The sequence below is a fragment of the Schistocerca piceifrons genome, chromosome 5 (assembly GCF_021461385.2).
Source record: "Schistocerca piceifrons isolate TAMUIC-IGC-003096 chromosome 5, iqSchPice1.1, whole genome shotgun sequence".
NCBI lineage: Eukaryota > Metazoa > Arthropoda > Insecta > Orthoptera > Acrididae > Schistocerca > Schistocerca piceifrons.
Genome location: NC_060142.1, coordinates 708,784,940 through 708,808,554, shown reverse-complemented (window position 1 = coordinate 708,808,554; position 23,615 = coordinate 708,784,940). Strand labels below are relative to the sequence as shown.

At 41.7% G+C, this 23,615-nt stretch overlaps 1 protein-coding gene across 1 annotated transcript in view; it reads left to right on the top strand.

Moving 5' to 3' along the window:
- LOC124799214 (laminin subunit alpha-1) overlaps positions 1-23,615 on the top strand; it is a 216,601-nt gene that overhangs the window by 180,816 nt on the left and 12,170 nt on the right. The window contains exon 31 of the mRNA XM_047262749.1: positions 16,354-16,487. Coding sequence (XP_047118705.1) covers positions 16,354-16,487 — 134 coding nt within the window. The remainder of the gene's footprint in view (positions 1-16,353; positions 16,488-23,615) is intronic.

The window sequence follows — 23,615 nt, the reverse complement described above, 5'->3', positions numbered from 1 at the left end:
TCCATCAGTTACTGTGGACTGTGATATCTATGACAGGAAAACATGAATCCAGTGACATATGCCCACAAGGGTTCAGCATTCCTGAGCTGGGGCCTGGTAGTTGTCGCGAGTCCTCTGTCACTGTAAGCTCTGGGCATGCTTCAGTGGCCACTGTGCAGCATGGCAGTGGAACATTGTGTGGCACACGGAATGGGGATCTCGGCTTGACTGCCCAGGTATCCAGAGTGGTAAAAAAACTCTATGAAAAACCCCTCATACTGCTGCATTCTGATGTGCTGCATACTGATGTGATGCATGGCTGTTGATTTGGAACAATCATTAGTGGACAACCTCTAGCGAATCTGTCACACCTCTGTTGTACAAGGCTTAACTAGGTATGCGGGGCCCTGTCTAGGTGAACTTCTATTTCCCTAACTGTTTGTTTGACTGGGATGGATCCTTCGAAATTTTATTTGCCTCCTCCTAGTGGAAAGGGTGGGCCAGTGGTAGTTACTAACACCCAATGAAACAAGAGGGCTCGTGTAGCCAGTTCTCCACACTTGGGGACCACACAGACTCTTTCAGTATTGAATAACGGAACACGTGCTGGTGGCCAGAACGTGTTTTTTATAATTAAATCAAAAGTGGGGAGCTTTGAGACAGTTTCATCTTTGTACATACAAAAAGATTTAGAGGGAATCACTGGAAGTTTAAAATCTGTCATGTGCTTGTGAAACAGGACCCTGTTGCTAGAAACATCTAATTCCTAGCATGTGAAGAACATCTAGAAAGCTCAATGTCTCAGGGAGTATGCACAACACCTTGAACTACATAAAAAGTGTTGTGATGGCAGGGATCTAGTGGACATTCCCCTAGAAGAACTGAAAGCTGAGTGATCCCAGGAAGGCATCATTGATGTGCAGAACACAATGAGATGGGTGGATGGTGATCTCATGAAATCAGACTCATTTATACTGAATTTCAGTAGCACGAAACTTCCAGAGCACGTTAAGGCTGGTTTCCTTCACCTCAGCAGGTGACCATATTTTCCTAACCGAATGCACTGTTTTACCTGCTGATGTCTCTCATGACCCTTTGGTGCAGCTGATGGACCTTGATGTCAGACTAGGGCAATCATCTCTCCCCAAGACTGAGCCCCCACCCATTAGGGCTCCCTTCCCCAGCAGAAAGACAGGATGAATGTGCAACCCCCATGTTAGATGGCTCCCATATTACAGTGGAACATCTATGAGTTCAAGACACATGTGGAGGAACTGAAACTCTGTGTTTGTCAGTAGTGTGCATCACTCCTCTGCTCTCCCTCAGGCTGCTGATCTGCAAGCAGTTGCTGTTGATAGTCATGTGTCATGTGTGTTGGAGGATCATTGTTTGTTACTTCCACAAGATGCAATAGACTCTGAGGCTTTCATAGATATTATGGAACAACTCCTGCAGCCATTTCTCCTGCTGGGAGACTTCTATGCTCATCGTTTCTTGTTGGGCTTGACCTCTACTGGCCCTCTTGGAGAATGTCATGATGTCTACGAGCTGTGCATCCCACTCACACTCATTTCTGTACTGCTGCTGGGTCATTCTCAGCCATCAACTTCTCTTTCTGGTCTCCAGCCCTTGCAGACCCCATTCAATGTGAGGTCATTGATGATCTTCATTCTAGTGACCACTTCCCACTCGGCATTCGCCATTTGGATGGAGCATTCCCTGAAAAAAAGCTACCAAAATGGATGGTCAGTAGGGCTTACTGGACGCTGTTCAGTCAGGTGGCTATATTTGAACACCATGACAGTGTACAGGAAACGGTGGACCACATCACCCAAGTGATCCTTTACACCACTGACCTACTGATCCCAAAGTCTTCAGGACATCCTAGGAGGCAACTTGTACCTTGGTGGACCGATGAGTTCCATTCAGCAATCAGGACAGACATGAGGCTCTTCAACGCTTTAAATGCCACCCGACAGCAGACAACCTTACCACCTTTCGAGCTGCGAGAGCAAAAGCTTGGTGCATGATTAACGAGAACAAGAAAAGATGGTGCCAAGCGTTCCTGGATTCTATCCACCGTTCCACTTGTTCTACAACAGTATTGGAAGCCTTCCGGAGGATTTACAGTAAACGCAGTCATTTACCACTAGCAGCAGTGCCTGAAAGAGGTGTCTCTCCAAACAATGCCCATAGACATCGCTAAGGTGGCGGAAGAGCATTTTGCAGCAAGTACAGCCAATATCAGCCAAGATTTTGCTGCTACTGTGCGACTACAAGTTGGACTTCAGATCCCACAATTCCGAGTCTTACAACTACCCTCTCTCCATATGGCAGGCACAGTTGCACTGTCTGAGACTTGTGATACTGCTCCAGGTCACGATCAAATCTGGTACTGTATGCTTCAACATTTACCAGCAGCATCAAATGAAATCGTCCGTGAAGGTTTCAATCTTATATCGTAGACAGGCAACTCGTGGAGAGGCAATTCTGATACCTCTCCTCAGACCAGGAAAGGGCCGCACATGTCCCAATAGTTACCGGAGTGTCACCTTAACAACTATGTGGGAAAGACCCTGGAGCACATTGTTAGTAGTCGCCTAGTCTGCTTGTTAGAGACCAGGCAACTCCTTAGCTGCTCTCTCGGAAATTTCCGTCCACTGTTGACAACATGACCCTATTAGAGGCAGCCATTCAGCAAGCTTCTGTATGTAATGTCACTCTCTTGGTACATTCTTTGATATCCGTAAGGCATACAACACTATTGGAGAGACAATATACTTGTGTAACTCATTCTCATCATATTTTTAATTTACCTGACTTGTATGCAAAGTACACCATTCTATATTTCAAAGACCCAGTGAAGGTCTGGGTCTCACTTTTTTCTGCCAATTTTCATGGTTGCCTGAAAGCCAGGACCTTGAAGGCATTGAATATCATAAAGTCCCTTAGCCACAGGTCTTGGGAAACAGACAGAACACATCTGCTCCAGGTTTATAGGGGTTTCATGCATTTGTGGCTAGACTATGGATGTACTGTGTATGAATCAGCGAGGCCTTCCTATTTGAAGATCATTGATGCTGTCCATCATGAGGGGGTTAGGTTGGCCACAGGTGCTTACTGTTTCTCGTCCACCTCTAGGACACCTTTTCTTCAGTTGTCCATGAACAACAATGCCATTTGGGATCCATGTGCAGCTTGTGCTGGAGTCACTTGGTGTGGAGCATGTACAACTCCAAATTCAGGGTTTAAACCGTCTGCTGCCCTGGTTACTGCAGAGGGCCAGATAATTTTAGATTTGATGCAGTGCAGGAGATATCACACTCCTGCGTATGTTTTTAATACTTTCTTTTCTGCCATTATATCTGATCATCAAAGCTCTATAGCTGTCTCTACGGGTGGGCTGTAACAGGGGGACCTTGTGGTTGCTCTGTTGTCTTCCTTGATCATGTCCTCAAGGTCCCACTGCATCAGGACTTTACTGCAGGCACTGGAGCAGATGAGGTGTACTTAAAATGGTAAATTCCTTGTTTGTTCCAATTCTTTGAGTGCCCTTCCCTTTCTGCAATGCCTGTACCCAGCAGGTAAGGTAGTCTAGAATATCCAGGATGCCCTCCTTCAACTACAGTGGGTGGGGAAGGAATTGTCTTCCTGCTGGGTACCAGAACACATGGATGTTGCAGGGAACAAAAGGGCAGATATGGCAGCCAAGGAGGTGTGTAGCGATCCCCAGTTATTTCAGCGTGCTATCCCACTGCATGCTATCGCCTCGCTGTTGCAGTACAGAGTTACGTGTCAAGGGGAAGCCAAGGGCTGGAAGTGATTAATAATAAGCTGCATCTAGTAAAGCCCATTACGCGGCCACGGCATACCTCCTTCCAGCCACGAAGACGTCTTTGCATAGGCTAGAGTCCTCTGATGCACGGCTTCTTGCTGTGGCACAACAGTTGTTCAATGTGTGCTGCTTGTGGCTTCAGATCACTGAGCGCCATATTCTACTAGACTGTGTTTTATTTTCGGACAAGAGGACAGCGGCAGATTTGCCGGCAGATCTGACGTCTGTTTTAACTGATGTTCAAATGAGTGTGGGGCAGCTTTTAGGGTTTTGTGTTGTGTCCAACTTGATTCCAAAAATTTTAGGGAGATGTTTTTAATGTGTTAACAGGGTGACTGGCCATGCTAAATTTCGAGCCTCTATAAAAGATTGCTAACCTTCGCAGGTTTACAATCATTTAAATTTAGAATGCTTTTTTCATTGTTTCTGCAACAGTGTTCTGACCTGTTTTGCATATCATCGGAGATCAGCAGTGTTGTTTGTTAATTTATTTGGTATAAGTCTGTCAATTGCTGTTGATATTATTTCTTTGAATTCAAGCCATATCTGGTCTACACTTACGTTGTTAATTTGGAAGCAGTGGAGATTGTCTCTCAGGAAGGTGTCAAGCAAATTATTATCTGGTTTTCTGAATAGACGTGTGCTTTGTTTATTTTTGGTGGATTTTGGAGTTGTGGTATTCAGCCTCACTACGGCAACCCTGTGTTCACTAATCTCTGTATCTGTTTTGATGCTCGTTATTAGCTCAGAGATATTTGTTGCTAAGAGGTCAAGTGTGTTTTCACAACAGTTTACTATTCAAGGGGCTCATGAACTAATTGCTCAAAATAATTTTCAGAGAATGTGTTTATCACAATTTTTAATGATTTTTTATGCGTACCTCCAGATTTAAACATGTATTTTTGCCAACATATCCTGGATAAATTGAAGTTACCACTAACTGTAATTGTATGAGACAGGTGCATTTTTCAAATTAGACAAAAGTTTTGTTTGAATCTTTCAGCAATTTTATCATGCTGCAGTCATAGTCACTATCCGTATTGCAGACAGTGGAAAACTGTAGTACATATACAAACAAATGACTGTCGACACGTGGTGCGAAATTCTACTGTAGACACTGACAAAAATGCAAGAACTGTGTCTAGCAAATTAGATTAACACACAGAGATTCGAAAACTAAACTACCAATCATTATTTTATAGCGGTTGCAAAGAATGACCTCTGCCCATCTTCACTACAAGATAAAACTATTTCTGACTGCAACAAGCACACCACCACCAACTGTATTTAGCTCTATTCTTTCTGAACACCGTGAAGTCCTTCAAAAAATGTCAACTGAACTTATCTCTGGCTTTAGCCAGCTTCCATCACCTATAATGATTTGAGCATCATGCTTTCTATTAGTGCTTGGAGCTCTGGTACTTCCCCAACACAATAATGACAATTCCCAACTGTTATACCTATGATCTATGTTTTTTTTATGTGTTTGTCGTACACCCTTTGAGACTGAAGCCCTTTCTGTGCTTCATCAAGGCTTTCTAACCTAAAAAACATCCCAGTCCACACTACATGCCCCCACTACCTTTGTGGCCACTTCCTGTGCATAATAGATTCCTGACCTATTTAGTGGAACCCAAAACCCCACCAACCTGTGGTACAAGTTGATGAATTTGCAGTCTACATGGTTGCAGAACTGTCTGATCCTCTGAGTCAAACTCTCCAGTCAGCTCCATACCAGAGTTCCACAACTGGTCCTTTCGACTATGCTACAAATAGTGAGCCCTGGTATCATCTCACAAGCAAGACTGGAAGCCTTTAGCATTTCTGATAGCCACTTGAAGCCAGAGAGAATCTCTTCCAATCCAAAGTGGCACATATCATTGGCACTGACATGGGTCACCACGTGCAATTGGCTGCCCCTGTGCTCTTCATGGCATCCACCCACTATGCACATGGAGCACACATTGGCTTTCTTCCCCTCCGTGGCAGCCATGTCCCTAAGGAATCCCATAATGTTCCTAACATTGGAGCTCCCAGCTACCAATATCCCACCGTTCGTGAGTGCCGGGATCTCACAGGCTGAGAGGTTTATTCTGAAATGGGGCAAGCAACTGTATCTCACTGAGTGACATTATCAGCCACAGGTAGCACCTGGCTGAGAGACATTTGTCAGCCACAAGTAGTACCTGGAACCTGTTTTTCAGACTAACGAGGGATGTTTCACATTTAGTCCCTGGGAAGTCTTTCACAGCCTGCCACATCACAAGGTGACCCCCCACTTGAACATGGGTTAGCGGTCAACCTCAGTGCGAGCAGTAACTGGGCTGGCCACCCATACGGACTGATAGGCGGACTTGTGGGTTGGGTTGGGTTGTTTTGGGGAAGGAGACCAGACAGCGAGGTCATCGGTGCGGACTTGTGGATTGTGCTGAACGTTGATTGCATCCCCACAGCCAGTCCAAAACAGTGATGCCCATCCACTGCAGCCTCAGTCTGTGTAACCGAAGTCAACACATCCTGGAGCTGAGAGCAAAGTGTCTCACACTCAGCTTGCATCTGCATGCTGCAGTCATAGTCACTATCCTTATTGCAGACAGTGGAAAACTATAGTACACAGACAAACAAATGACTGTCGACAGGTGCTGCGAAATTCTACTGTAGACACTGACAAAAACACAAGAACTGTGTCTAGTAAATTAGATTAACACACAGAGATTCGAAAACTAAACTACCAAAGCACCAGATGTGTTTTTGTGCTTAAAACTGCTAGAATATTTACAAGAGAAATGATGTCAAAATTAACTACAACCAACTAAATACATAAAAAGCCTCTAATTACCAGGTGATGATAGACAAATACAAATGAAAAGTACCACGGTAGATATTTCATTCAGAGAGGATGGGATTACATTAGAATCCATCAGCACCATTGAATTCAGAGAGATACAGGAGGACAAGACTAACAGCAAATTACACTACAATGCGTGCGGAAAACAGAGTGTGTGCATGTGTGTCTATTATATATATATTTGCCTTTACAAATGTCTGCTTGTGTCTGTGTATGTGCGGACGGATATGTGTGTGTGTGTGTGTGTGCGAGTGTATACCTGTCCTTTTTTCCCTACCCTCTCCCTTAAAACCCACATCCTTTCGTCTTTCCCTCTCCTTCCCTCTTTCCTGATGAGGCAACAGTTTGTTGCGAAAGCTTGAATTTTGTGTGTATGTTTGTGTTTGTTTGTGTGTCTGTCGACCTGCCAGCACTTTCATTTGGTAAGTCACATCATCTTTGTTTTTAGATATATTTTTCCTACGTGGAATGTTTCCCTCTATTATAACCATATATATATATATATATATATATATATATATATATATATATATATATATATATATATATCCTCCATCGGGCGCCTCCCCAGGTGGCGGATAGGGGAAAGCCTCCCAGATATGGGTGGCACCGAGGAAATCAAATACTCGGGGCGGACCAAAACTATCACATCCTCGAGGATAAGTACCCGGAGTAAAGACCGGGGAAACGAAGAAAACTAACACAAAAGCCCAGACACGTCTGTGTGGTAACCACCGGTACTCTGGCCAGCGTCTGTCACCAATGGTGCGGCTGATACGAGCTCCAGGAACTGAAAATCCCTGGTTCTACCAAACTGGCGCAAGCCAGACGAATTACAAGCATAATGGCAAGTACACCTAAAAACAACATTACCCCAGGTGGACGATCCACCCGTCGCAAGACGGCAACCAGGCACTCGGATTCTGGGGGACCTGGAGATGTACTAAAGGGCGAGTCGGAGCGCTCTGGCAAACTACCCAAGAAAACACACACACACTTTGGCACCTTTAACATACAGACACTAATACAAACGGGAAAATTACACAATCTAACAACGGAACTCACCAGTCAAAAGATCTCGATCCTAGCGCTACAAGAAACAAGATACACGGATTCAGACACAATAGACTACGGAAACTACAGATTCTTCAAGAGTGGAACCAACAGGTAAATCGGCAAAGGAGGAGCACTCCTCGGCATGGCCTTCGCAGTAAACAAAAACATCCTAGACTCAGTAAAAGAAGTCAACGCGATCAACAACAGGCTCATGACCATGCGAATCAAACACGCCAACAAGAACTACACCCTCATCAACATACATGCCCCCACGAACGCAGACAACAAGGACAAACCAGAAGAAGCAGACAAATTCTGGGACAAACTCGAAACCACCCTGGCAAAAATACCCCAAGACAACGCGAAAATTCTACTAGGCGATTTCAACGCACAAATCGGCAGAGAAAAACGCTACAGAGAAACAGTAGGAAATTTCCCTGCACACAAATTCACCAACAAAAACGGCACCAGACTGATCGAACTCTGCCAGCAAAACAACCTCAAAATCATGTCAACCTCCCTGATGAAAAAGCCCAAGAAACAAAAGACGTGGCGATCACCAGTCCACTCACTAGGCGAATTCCAGATAGATCACGTGGCAATCTCCTATGAGTACCAGATAGAAATCCACGACGTCCAAGTGAGAAAAGGATCCAACATAGATTTGGACCACTACTTAACAAGAATCAAAATCAAACTCACACCAAGAAGACAACACAAAAAGAAATTGACCTCACCGAAATTTGATACAAGAAATATCAGAGAATCGAACATCACAGAACACTGGGAAAAACAAGAGGCGAAAGATTGGACCAGCTTTAAACAAAAAATTGTGAACACAGCCAAAGAACTGATCCCGCTGACTAGAAAACCCAGGCACCCTTGGTGGAACACTACCTGCGAAATCGCCCTACAAAATCGAAGAACAGCTTTCACAAACTACAACAGCAACAAAACACAAGAAACACAGGACAACTTCTATGAAATTCGAAGACAAACTTCGAAAACAATAAGACAAGAGAAACGCAAATACATAAACGATCAGCTAAACTCCATCGAAGAAGACTTCAGAAATTTCAACACACGGGATTTCTACAGGACGTTCGCCAACCAAGTCAAAGGATACTCACCACAGAACCTCTGCTTCAGAAAAGAAGACGGACAACTGGCACTTACCAACAAAGAAAACTGTGAAGAGCTCGCGAAGTACTTTTCAAAATTACTAAATTGCCCGGAACCTAACTCAACCTTCGAACCCCGAGAACCGGCCAACGCACCGGAAGACTCACCATCACCAACAAAAGAAGAAATCCTCCACTGCATAAAGAAACTGAAAAACAACAAGGCATCCGGTGAAGACGGAATAACGGCAGAACTGCTGAAGAACCTAGGACCAAACTCGCTAAACGAAATCACACAAATCATACAGAACACCTGGACAACCGAAATCATACCTGATGACTGGAAGACCGCACTCATTCACCCGCTACACAAGAAAGGTGACAGGACAGACACAAACAATTATAGAGGAATTTCCTTGCTACCGGTCATCTACAAAATTCTATCAACCTGCCTTCTCACCAGAACGCAAGGACAACTGGAACCTGCCATCTCGGAATACCAAGCGGGTTTCAGACCCAACAGAGCCTGCCCCGAACAAATCTTCAACCTGAAATCAATCATAAAATCCCACATGACAAGCCCCAAAAAAATCATCTGCACTTTCGTCGACTTCAAAAAGGCCTACGACTCGATCGACAGAAAGTCCCTCATCCAAGTCCTCAGAGAAAAAGGCCTAGACCAAAAGACCCGAAGACTAATCGAACAGACACTAACCAATACAAAATCCAAAGTCAAATTCATGGGCGAAATCTCGGACCCCTTTGAAATCCACACTGGCCTAAGACAAGGAGATGGACTATCCCCGCTATTGTTCAACATCGTCCTGGACAAAGTAATGAGCGAATGGGAAGCTGAAGTCAGGAGACAAAACACCTGGAGACCAGTCACATTAGGAAGGAAAAGACTGGAAATCCCTTACCTAGCATTCGCAGACGACCTAGCGATACTGACCTATGACCCAACATCAGCAAAAACACAGATCGAAATCCTGAAAGAATGCGCCGAGAAAGTCGGCCTACAAATCTCTTTTGAAAAAACGCAAGTCCTAACAAGAGAAGGCGACGACATCACAACCAAGTACGGCAAAATTAAAGGGGTCACACACTTCAGATACCTAGGCGAAATCATCGAAATCATCGAACCTAGGCAGGTTGATAGAATTTTGTAGATGACCGGTAGCAGAGAAACTGGCTTACGAAGACAGACAACAGAAGACACGGAAATCACTAGGCATGGTACGAAACGTCTACAACAAACAATGCATTTCCAGAAACACCAAGATCAGACACTATAACACAGTGATCAAACCCGCCGTACTGTATGCCAGCGAAACACTAGCACTCAACAGGAAAATCAAAATTGAAGAAATCAAAAAAAAAAGAACGCAAAATCATGAGGAAAATTTTAGGAGGAAGACCCACACCAGATGGCTACAGACTACAGAAGAACTCAACAGTAGAATATATTCGAACATCGAGAACGATATGAGAAAAAGGCGCCTTAAATTCTACGGACATTTAGATAGACTCCCTGAAACAAGACTCACCAAGAAAATTCTAGAACACATCAAGACACTTAAAGTCTCGACACCCTGGATGGAAGGAGTCCGAAAAGACCTACAAGCAATTGGCACCACAAACACCACAGACAGAAGCACCTTCCGAAAACACATAGACAATTGGGAAGTAAAGTCAGAAGCGCTAAAACAGCGGACCAAACAAGAATGGTCTGAGGAGAGAAAAGAGGCCCTCTCCAAGAGAATGAAGGAGTGCTGGAAGGACAAGAAGAACAAGCCTTCAAAGTCATAAGCTTAACGATTTCCTTTTAGGGAAAATTCGCCAACAATAAACAACAATAAATATATATATATGAAAGTTACAGAATATGTTCACATATCCTAGGCAAAGCAGTGTAGAAGTATTTGTATTATTAGACACTCACTCATTTTGAAACTACAGCTTTAGTAATAAACCAGTGATTTGGTCTGGTAATTGTTTGTCCACTATCCGCTGACTCTGAATGAGGAAATGAGGATAGGTTTTTTTTTCTTCCCCTCCTCTGTGGAACTGAGGTTATTTACAAAGCTAGCTTTAATGAAAGAGAAGTTCAGGAACTTCAGTGTTAATAATTAGCACATAAAAATTTATAATATGTCTTCACTGTCTGAAAACAGTTGAAGATGTCTTCAGTTGTATTCAGGATACACAAAATGTAGCATAAGATCAAACCTTTACATAACAATTACTGTGTTGCATTCTTAGTCCAAGAAACATTTTTACTAGTCATTGATGTAGTTTTGAAATACAAATCCTTACTTTTACTGCTATTATCTGAGCTAATCACACAAAAATGGCTCTGAGCACTACGGGACTTAACTTCTGAGGTCATAAGTCCCCTAGAACAGAACTACTTAAACCTAACTAACCTAAGGACATCACACACATCCATGCCCGAGGCAGGATTCGAACCTGCGACCGTAGCGGTCGCGTGGTTCCAGACTGTAGCGCCTATAGTTCAATTCTTTTATCTTGGCGGCTCGCGCATGCCCGCCCAGACGCGGGAGATTGCTGCGTTGCCAGTTGCACACGATGCATGCGCCAATAGAAGCAGCGCCATAGTATAGCATAGTTCGCAAGCTTACGTTTAGGGGGGAGCGCGCAGTTCATGAAGTAGAGCCACTACGGCCGCATTAACCCTTTCGCTGCTACAAAGAGGTGCTCCCTACATTCCGCGCTGTGCGCGATTTAGACAGTGCACTGCTCGCCTGTGCAGACACATCGTGTTCCGACTGCTTTGACACTCTTATCATTCGATTCCACAAAAACTATTTGGCCCAAAAATTAGATTTTTTACACATCTTCTTGACTGATACCTTCCCCCCATAAATGACTTAATTTTGTTTCGATGTTCAACGCAGTCATTATGCATTAAATATAGTAAACCATTGCACAACATTTTGAAGAGTTTGCAGAGGTAAAAGTCCATAGAGTATACTTTCCGTATGGTCTATTTTAGTTGCCACAAAGTTGAGAATGAAATGTGGACAAGATACCTAAATTTCATATAAAATTTACTGTATAACAATATCTCATTTAAGTACCACATAGGTGTTGTATGTAATATTGAGAAATATTCCGTCTTTCGCGACTGTAACAAAAGTTTTATTTACACTGAGCACGTTTGGCTTTATTTTAAAGCACTTCAATCAATCAAAAGGAAGTAGACAAAATACATTAAACAAAACTGTCGACTTACAAAAACATTAGGACTTGAATATACCGTCTATCAGTGAAGTGCTCTGAGCTATGTCAAATATAATTTTTGTGTGTGGCACACACAAACATCATTTATTTGCTAAAACACTGATCAGCCAACACAAACGTTGAATATTGTGTTACCGCAGCACAAAACTACGAAAGGTGACTTGGCAATGGAGGAGACAAAATACTGTCCACTGAAGATGCTTCAAAAGAGAGAAATGCGTCTGGTCTAAATAAGTCGTTTATTACAGTTGCAGAAGAGGAATATACACTCCTGGAAATTGAAATAAGAACACCGTGAATTCATTGTCCCAGGAAGGGGAAACTTTATTGACAAATTCCTGGGGTCAGATACATCACATGATCACACTGACAGAACCACAGGCACATAGACACAGGCAACAGAGCATGCACAATGTCGGCACTAGTACAGTGTATATCCACCTTTCGCAGCAATGCAGGCTGCTATTCTCCCATGGAGACGATCGTAGAGATGCTGGATGTAGTCCTGTGGAACGGCTTGCCATGCCATTTCCACCTGGCGCCTCAGTTGGACCTGCGTTTGTGCTGGACGTGCAGACCGCGTGAGACGACGCTTCATCCAGTCCCAAACATGCTCAATGGGGGACAGATCCGGAGATCTTGCTGGCCAGGGTAGTTGACTTACACCTTCTAGAGCACGTTGGGTGGCACGGGATACATGCGGACGTGCATTGTCCTGTTGGAACAGCAAGTTCCCTTGCCGGTTTAGGAATGGTAGAACGATGGGTTCGATGACGGTTTGGATGTACCGTGCACTATTCAGTGTCCCCTCGATGATCACCAGTGGTGTACGGCCAGTGTAGGAGATCGCTCCCCACACCATGATGCCGGGTGTTGGCCCTGTGTGCCTCGGTCATATGCAGTCCTGATTGTGGCGCTCACCTGCACGGCGCCAAACACGCATACGACCATCATTGGCACAAAGGCAGAAGCGACTCTCATCGCTGAAGACGACACGTCTCCATTCGTCCCTCCATTCACGCCTGTCGCGACACCACTGGAGGCGGGCTGCACGATGTTGGGGCGTGAGCGGAAGACGGCCTAACGGTGTGCGGGACCGTAGCCCAGCTTCATGGAGACGTTTGCGAATGGTCCTCGCCGATACCCCAGGAGCAACAGTGTCCCTAATTTGCTGGGAAGTGGCGGTGCGGTCCCCTACGGCACTGCGTAGGATCCTACGGTCTTGGCGTGCATCCGTGCGTCGCTGTGGTCCGGTCCCAAGTCGACGGGCACGTGCACCTGCCGCCGACCACTGGCGACAACATCGATGTACTGTGGAGACCACACGCCCCACGTGTTGAGCAATTCGGCGGTACGTCCACCCGGCCTCCCGCATGCCCACTATACGCCCTCGCTCAAAGTCCGTCAACTGCACATACGGTTCACGTCCACGCTGTCGCGGCATGCTACCAGTGTTAAAGACTGCGATGGAGCTCCGTATGCCACGGCAAACTGGCTGACACTGACGGCGGCGGTGCACAAATGCTGCGCAGCTAGCGCCATTCGACGGCCAACACCGCGGTTCCTGGTGTGTCCGCTGTGCCGTGCGTGTGATCATTGCTTGTACAGCCCTCTCGCAGTGTCGGGAGCAAGTATGGTGGGTCTGACACACCGGTGTCAATGTGTTCTTTTTTCCATTTCCAGTAGTGTATTTCAGTACCATTGGTAAAATTGCAACTGTGGAACAAAAACAAGAAAGAGAACATGATTACCATTGTGTATGTGCCATACCTGTCATTGATTGAAGTGCTTTAAAATAAAGCCAAACGCGTCCGGTGTAAATAAAACTTTTATTACAGTCGCGAAAGACGGAATATTACTCAATATTACGTACGACACCTTTGTGGTACTTAAATTAAATGGGATATTGTTATACAGTAAATTTTATATGAAATGTAGGTACCTTGTCCACATTTCATTCTCAATATTGTGGCAACTAAAATCGACCATACGGAAAGTATATGCTATGTCCTTCTTCCTCTGCAAACTCTTCAAAATTTCGTGCAATGGTTTACTACATTTAATGCTGCATAATAACTGCGCTGAACATCGAAACAAAATTAAGTCATTTATGGGGGGAAGGAATCAGTCAAGAAGACATGTAAAAATCAATTTCTGGGCCAAATAGTTTTTGTGGAATCGAATGATAAGTGTGTCAAAGCAGTGGGAACACAGGCGAGCAGTGCAGTGATGACAAAATCGCGCACAGTGCGGAATGCGGGGAGCACGTGTCTGCAGCAGCGAAAGGGTTAATGAAGAGACAAAGCGCTAGAAATTTCAAAAAATTGCATTCAAACGATTATAATTCGTGAAGTAAGGCACTTCGATATTGTTTTTAAATAATGAAAATATTAAGCACCGCTCAAGGTTTGAACTCAAACCTTTCGCGTAGGAGCCCAACACCTTAACCGTTACGCTAACTGAGCTCATCTGACTACTGAATGCCATGAGGACTCTTAACACATCACGCAAAATATTGACAAACACTGTTGGTATGGCTATGATCTACTCACGCTTCGTCGAAGTGCAATAGGAAATAAACAATTACCGCTGTTCTTTATTGCGAAAAAGCGGTTCGTGAGATTGATACAAACACCTTTCCTTGCTATCGCCTGAATTAGGAGTCTTATTGCTTGTTTGGTTTAATTAATTAATAGAATATGAAGCAATTGGTATAAAGAATACTTTTTCCAAACTTTCTATAAAAGAAAGTCTGCTATCAAGACATTGCTTTTGTTCTATTACTTTATGTATGACTGAAAGTTTCTAAAACTGAAGACACTCATCGATGCTCTGCACTGCAGTCGAGATCTGGCAATGTCGTTTTCTGTTCATTGGCTGACTGTGTTTTGTGACGTCAGATGCGCAGAACGAACCTAAACTCGGCCGCCAACATAAATGACGCGCACTTTAGAACTGCTCGGCCACCCCGGCTGGCGCTAATCACACACCTTACATTTCAAAATTTGTTCAGTTTACACTGATCTTGATGTTTTTCTCTACTTGAGCTTAAGTAGAGATGGCATGTCTTACATCCATAAATACAACTCTTTGATGTCTGAAACCTGACTACTTAATATAAATTTGAGCGTCAAAGCATTCATGTTGCTCATAGTGTATGTTTTCTTCCCAAACTATGATTGAAAATCAAGAGGTGCTGGAACACATTTTTATAGGACAAATTAATCTCATAACATCAGTGATATTCCATTTATTTTGTATGAGTTTTCCAGAATGACTTTTTGTACTTCCTGGCCCATTAAAACTATGTACCAGTCTGGGGCTCAAACATGGGACCTTTACCTTTTGTGGCAAGTGCTCTACTGACTGAACTACCCAGGAACAGCTCACAACCCACCCTCAAAGCTTTACTTTCACCATACCTAACCTGTACCTCTAAACTTTACAGAAGTCCTCCAGCACACCTTGTGGAATTAGCACTCCTGGAAAAAAGGATATAGCGGAGACATAGCTTAGCCACAACCTGGGGGACTGTTTCAAGAATGAATTTTCACTCTACAGTGGAGTGTACACTGATCTGAAACTTCCTAGCTGCTGTGTCCTCTCTTCCAGGAGTGCAGATACCACAAGATATGCAGGAGAACTATTGTGAAGTTTGGAAGGTGGGAGATGGGGTAAAAGGTAAGAGATGGGGTACTTGTGACAGTAAAACTGTGAGGCTGGGTCATGAGTCGTGCTTAGATAACTCATTAGGTAAAGCCCTTGCCCACAAGAGGCAAAGGTCTCAGATTCCAAGTCCTAGCTTGACACACAGTTTTAATCTCCCAAGAATTTGTATGACTTTTTTTTTTACAGAGGTCATATGTGCACTGGTGTAGTGCAATTTTCATCACATAAGTCAGAAGCTCACCAATTTCTGCAAGTAAAAATTTGGCTGCAGTCAGCATAATTGATTTTTATTGTTCATGGCAACCTTTACTTCAGTTAATAAGTTGCTTATTTTCTTTCCTACCACTTTGTAATTAATAAAATGAAATTTATTAACATGGCTGTAAATTGACTATAAGTGTTTGAAACATTGACACAGAAAAGACTGATGAAAAAGTGTGTTGAGAAATATTAATGCTGCAGCTTCCATTACAGCTCAGAGATTATAACAATACTATACACTGTAACAATCTCTTTGCTATAAAATTTTAGTGCATAATCTGTGAAAATAAATGGTGGTGATTGTATTTTTTTCCTTGTAGAAGAGAATTTTGAGATTGTGGATCCACTGGAACTGGAACTGGAATTCCGAACGTCAGAAATTACTGGGGTCCTCCTCAGTGCTGCTACACCAAACAACTCACCAGCATTCTCCCTGGAGCTAAATAGTGGGAAGGTAATCAGTTACTGTTATCTTTTATTGTCTCAAACTGATATAAAATTTTGGCATGATAGTTAACACCAAAAAATTATTTACAAGTTTTTTCTTGACAGAGAAAAAACAACGCATTATTCCCACCCCCACCCCCCATATTTTTACTGATGCACAGATTTCTACTACTTACACCTGTCATCATTAGCATGTTCTTTGAACCGAAAGTGCAACAATCTCTGCTGCCTCAGAATTTCTGAAATTTGTTATTAAACCATGGTGAATGTTTTTCATCCTTAATCCACTTTTTCAGCACATACTTCTCCTGAGCTTGATTTACAGTCCATTTAATCTTTGTCCATAATTTCTCTATGTCCATCATACTGGAGCTAAATGATGTCCACTCATTTTCTTAGTGGGATGCTAACAACAACTTGTCTGCTGTTTCTAGTAAAAATTCTCCTCGAGCAATCCCTCTTTGTTGCTACAAGGTCTAAAATACTTCCATTGCAAGTGTGCTGTTAAACTAATTGCTCAAGACAGGTTTTGGAAAATGTGTTCAAAACTACTTCACAAGACTTTATGCCCGTACTACCGGCAATGAGTCAACCAGTATTATGTGATCTTGAGTTATTCCGCACTGTGGAGTGTAGACTGTCTTTGAATGATTCTAAAACTGTCATGGCAGAATCAGGTGGCTGGTACTAACATCTAGTAATTAATTTGAGATTGCCTAGACCTTTCACATGTGTCCAGGTAACGTCACAGTCAGACTTAGTTTTTACTTTAATAGACTCTTTATTTTTGTCAATATGTCTTTTTGATGTATGGTCCACGCCTTGTAAAATATTTCAGAGCTTTCTACTTCAGGTTTCAGCCATCTCTCGGTTCCAAGAGTAATTTGGGCATGACTACTTTCCTGGTGGGCAGTAAATTCAGGAACCTTGTTACAAATATTTTGACAGTTCACTATTAAAATTTTGACATTCAAAGTGTCTTTACTTCCTATGCAGTTTTAGTTTGCTCTCTGCATACTGACTGGTGATGCTTGATCAGAGGACTTCAAACTACCACCTAGCCTAAAAAACTCCCATGGGCACTTCACAACTGCTCTGCTACATGAGTTGCGGCTTCTTTTGTGTAGAGCACCCCTAGCCTATCAAGGACTGTCTTACAATTATCCACCATACAACACAGGTCCAGAAGTATGGAGCCAAGACCATCAATGATTGGTAGAGCCTTTGTTTGAGACCCTCCACTTGGCTCCAAACCAAAGAACCCCAATCAGTTGTGGGAATGATTCTGCAAATTGTGAACTGTGCTTGCACCTGGAGCTGAGGCTGGCCTCACACCCAAGCAACATCGTCACTGGTGCTGACATGAGCTACATCTTGCCAATGACTGAACCGTGTATGCTTGCTAGCTGCAGACAGGGCCTCCTCCATATCTAAGATGAGACAACGTGGCAGACATGTGGAGTGCACACTGGATTTCTTTGCAGCCCTTGGCACTATTTCCCATAGGGGCTCCATAATGCACTTAACTTTGGGACGGTGTCCTGTGTACAGAAATTAGCGCTTTCCATGCGCTCTTCATTTTCATCATTGCTGTCATTGACCTATCTCATCACATAGATCAGACAGCTATATGTGTATGCTAATGACACAATTCTACTTACCTCACATCAGGACAGTTCTGCTCCAGGTAATATTACACAGAAATCACCTGAATCTGCACTACACCGTTCCTCATCAAATAAGCTAATCCGCAGTCCATGGGAAAAACAGCATCTTCTAAGAACATGTCAGCCTTATCTGCAAAGAGATTTCATGAGTCGCGATACTTTCGAACTCTTCCAGTCACGTGTCTCATATGGCCTTCTCATCTGGGGACTTATTTCTCACATTACCAACATGTAAAAGAGAATACAAAAATAGTGTATGATTTATAAAACTAGTTCTAGGGAGCACTGTCACATTGTCCTTTGTAGGTTGGCTACTAACTTGTAAATCTGTTCACTTATATGTGTGTACTTTTTGTCAGTAACTGTGATGAAGCTTCTTGTCACAGTAGTAGTAGTTGTAGTAGTAGCTTTATTCATTTGTAGATCTCTTTTTACAAGGATGTAAGACATGTCAAAGTATTTACAAATTTAGATCAATTTAAAATAAGCTAATTCGTATACACATATATTTACAGACTTCTCATTAGAGACAAACATTAGATTTACTCCTGGTATACAATACTTTTTTTCAAATAACTTATTAAATAATGTAATGCCACATTGTTCACTCATACCTCACTATCAGTCACTGCACACACTATACACACATTTTTTCATAACACTTCACTCACTACACACACACACACACACACACACACACACACACACACACACAGACAGACAGACAGACAGACAGACACACACACACACACACACACACACTGGTGACCTCTGGGCCATTTTCTGTACCGCAACTTCCCATTTGCTATCCTGAAACACTGACTCAGCATCCCTCCATAATGAGTGAGATGTTGAGCTCTGAAAGAGGAAGAGGTGTTAGTATTGTGCCATGCATAGCTTGGAGGTAAGTATTTCTAGAAAGGAAAAAACAGAAGGAAAAATACATAAAGTGAAGGTGTTATGTGGAATGTTGGATATTTTGTAATTATATATAAAAACAAAGATGAGGTGACTTACCGAACAAAAGCGCTGGCAGGTCGATAGATACACAAACAAACATAAACATACACACAAAATTCAAGCTTTCGCAACAAACTGTTGCCTCATCAGGAAAGAGGGAAGGAGGCAACAGTTTGTTGCGAAAGCTTGAATTTTGTGTGTATGTTTATGTTTGTTTGTGTATCTATCGACCTGCCAGCGCTTTTGTTCGGTAAGTCACCTCATCTTTGTTTTTATATATAATTTTTCCCACGTGGAATGTTTCCTTCCATTATATTGATATTTTGTAATTATTATTATTGTTATTATTATTTATTTGTATAGCATTTTTATCAAACCCCTACTCTGTTTTAGCTAAGTAATCCTTCAATGTATAAAATGTATTGCATAACAGGTACTTTTTAGCTGCCTTTTAAATAAGTGTATTTTTGCAATTTCTTTAATCTCTTTTGGTAATTTATTGTACAGTTTTATCCCTTGGTAGAAAATGCTGTTTTGAGTTTTATGTTTATTTTTTCTTGGTAAATGTAAATCGAGTCTATCTCTTGTTGCATGGTCATGGACAGAGCTTTTGGGCGGTAATTACCAATATTATTTTTGATGTGTACAACTGACTGGTAAATGTATTCACATGGAGCAGTTAAAATCCCCCGTGTTCTGAACAGATCTTTACAGTGAGCTCGACTAGTGTTTTTGGTTATTATTCTTATGGCTCTTTTCTGGAGTTTGAAAATTGTGTTCATATTTTGTGCATTTGTTCCCGGAAAAAGAATGCCATAGCTAAGAATTGAGTGTAAATATGAATAATATGTAACTATAAGACACTGCATGTTACACACTGATGACAGGATTCTAAGTGCATAACATGCTGATGACATTCTGTTTGCAAGTACCTTTGTGTGTTCACACCACTTCAACTGGGAATCAATATTCATTCCTAGAAATTTTGCATCTGTTACACAATCTATAGATGTGCCATCTACATTTAATTTTTTCTGTAACTTCTCTGCAATACTTGAAAAATGCTCGTTTACATAGTTTGCTAAGTGCTGTGGATAATTGATTACTTTATCCCCCTCCCTTAGCAGTACGTTATTCTGCGTTTGTTTTCCTCTCCCTGTTTCCTTTTTTATAACATCCCAGACTGCTTTGCTTTTATTCTCTGTATTATATATGATTTTGTTATTAAATGACTTTTTTGCAGCAATCAGCACCTTCCTATAGATCTTTTTGTATCTGTGATATAAATTTAAGAATTCTGGATCATTGCAAATCTTTTTCATGGAACTGAGGTGGTTAAGTGATTGAGAGAACTTCTTAATACCTGCTGTTATCCATCTGTTTTGTGAGATGTTGATACAGACATGCATACTTTTGGAAATGCCTTTTCAAAGTTCAACAATGTGCAGAATTTAGAGAATTTCATATTCACATTGGTTTCCGTATACACTTCATTCCAGCTTTGTTTTTCTAGTTCTTTGGAAAAATCTTTTATTTTGATTTCTGATAGATGTCGTTTGTAGTCTTGTAGTTCAGGGAATGATTCAATGCCTGACTTTACTGATGTTATTTGGCAGAGATGGTCTGATAGTCCAAGATCTTTTACAGCTACATCACATTTTTCCCTGTCCATATTTGTGGCCACATGGTCAATTACTGATGAAGTTATTGCAGTAACTCTTGTTGCACCATTGACCAATAGGGACATGCCAAAACTTTGAAGGATGTTTATGATGGTGCTGCTGGATTCATTTGTGATGTTAGTCTTGATGTTAATGTCTGCACACAGAATTATGTTGACCTTTGTACTTGAGACTTTATCTGGAACTTCTGTTAACTTATTGAAAAAAGTGTCCACACTTCCACTGGGAGTTCTATACACACAAAAAATGATTAATTTCTTGGTGATATCAAGCCCTGTTAATTCAATAGCTGATATTTCAAAGTGTTTGTCCTCACTTATGGTACTGAGGTCATATCTTGATTTGAACTGCGTTGCTTTTCTGATATAGATTCATGATCCTCCACCCCTTGCAGTAGTTCTGCAGTAAGAGTTTGCCTTTTCATGCAATGATAATACTACATGTTGGATTTCTGTGTCGCTACACCAGTGCTCAGTAATACAAACTACTGTGCAGTTCAAAGATTGGAGCTCAACTTCTAATAGTTGTATTTTATTTTTTATTGATTGCATGTTTTGATGGAGGATTGTTAGGTCTGTGAAATGCCCCATGTTACTCTTTCCAATAGTTTGTTTTTCTTTATGACATCTGATATATGTAATATTTGAGGTGTTTAATCTGTCTTGTGAGTGATTTTTTTCAGTATTTTTTAAAGTGCTGGAGTAATCTTTAGGCAGGGGAACCTGTTGTCTGAATTTATCCTAAAACAGACCTGCTTTTCCTACCTATGACAACAGGTATTTGACCATGTGTGGCCCGAGATCCATCCCATATACTTTCATGAATCATGACTGCAATACCGGGAAGAAGGCAAAATTTTGTTGCTGGTAATAAAAATCAGTCTCAACTGAACTGTGATACAGAGTCACATTAAACATAAAAATAATTTTCATGTAGGCTATGCATTCATATCTTAAGTTCAGAGTGGAGTTATGCACTCTAGTTCAAAAGTGTTCAACAAGCTCCCATCCAACAAAAAGCATTGGGAATCATGGACAATTCCAAAGAAAATTAAATACATGCCTCGTTATGCACATCTATAAACCATCTGATTATCTAAATTCGATGATAGAAAATTCCTCTTACTAGCTACATGACAAGAGGGTGTGTTCATTGTACAACTGAATGGTTAAGGGTTGTTTATTATGAACAGACCTATGTTGTTATAAATGTAGGAAACACTGTTCTTCAAAAAGTACCAACGTACTCATAATAAAAATATATTAATCTACCATGTGGAAATGAACAGCAGATATTTAATATTACTGAGGAAGCACTAGCCTTTTTTATTCTTATTTATTTATTTCAAGTTAGTGGTTTTCTTTCTAATTTACGATGTTAAATTTAGCTGGCTCAAGCTAGAATAGCACTAAGTAGTATAGTGATATATTATTAATATGTGTACAAATTAAGTTTTTATGAGTTGCTTGTTTTCTGTTAATATACACTGTAAATCCTTCCACATTCCAGGAGATTCTCCTTTTTGATGAGATATGCAGGAACCCAGAAGACTGTCCTTCATTGTGGGATCTTTTGAAGATGATTAACTAATGAGTGTCTTTTCTGGAAACATCCCTGTTGTATCATCCCTCTCCCCTCCCCTGCACAGTAGCAATGTTTAACATGACTCTCTGAGATGTTGAAATACATTCTCTCTTTTCCTATCTGCTTTATACTTTCAAGAATTATGTGTAGCATGAATTCCCCACGTTTCTATAATCTGCCTGATGCTGAGGCCACTTTTCTTTAAATTTCCAAAATGACAATAGCTCCTTGTCCTGTCTCTCGCTAATAAAAACAATCTATATCAGCTGTGGTTTGTTACTGGATAGTAAAAAGTGCATGGGGAATGCAGAAAGAAATTTGGATGACTAGTTATTCAAAAATCAGGATATCTTTTGGATGATTAGTAAATTGAGCATTTACATTGTAGGGAGTGGTAAAGTGGTTATTCTCTCATGTTAACATACCTCTGATGAATAAAAGGTGGAAACTGAGCAGTATAATATGGTACTGGGGAAGCACATGCAGGTGGCTGTTATAGCAAAGAGCCACAGAATGAGATAATCATTCAAAGAATCGTAGATAACTATGGAGCTGTACATATCTACCATTGACTTTCAGGCAGTGTGTCTGTGTATTGGCCATAAGAAAACATTCTTTAAATACATCATTTTCCTTATGTATATCAAAAATTTTGTTGATTGCTGCCAAAAATAAAGAAAACCTAAATGGTATATCAGAAAGGAAGGATTGCATCTGTAAATAGCAATTAAATATTGGCAAACAGACTTTTACATATACTGTCCTCTGTAACTTTTCGGGTTTTGCAAGTTGTCCATGAAGGAAGGTATACTTTGCTGAAGTTCATCATTTACAGGCTGGCACCTTGTTATTCACAAATAATGATTGTAGAAAAAGTTTTTGAGTAAATGACAGTCACTTCTTCTGTTGACTTACTTCCAACAGATGTTCATTCTTTCTTTAGTACCCTCACCAGCGAATATCTGTACGGACACACATGAGCTGGTGTGGGTCATGCAGCAGATTAGCATGTATGTTGTCACGAGAGGGCACATGAAGCATTGCCTGTGTACTGTTGGTGGCGATAAGTCTGGGTCCATAGGTTCTTACAGAGATTTCTTCTGCTGTGGACCCACTTGTTGCCTTGTGCCATGCTCTGTTTAGTGGTTCAGTTGTTTATGCCAGTCACTTTTATGGTTTTCTCTGTGCTGCAGTCAGACTCTCTGCTCCCCATAGACTAATTCGCACATTGAGTTTCATTCT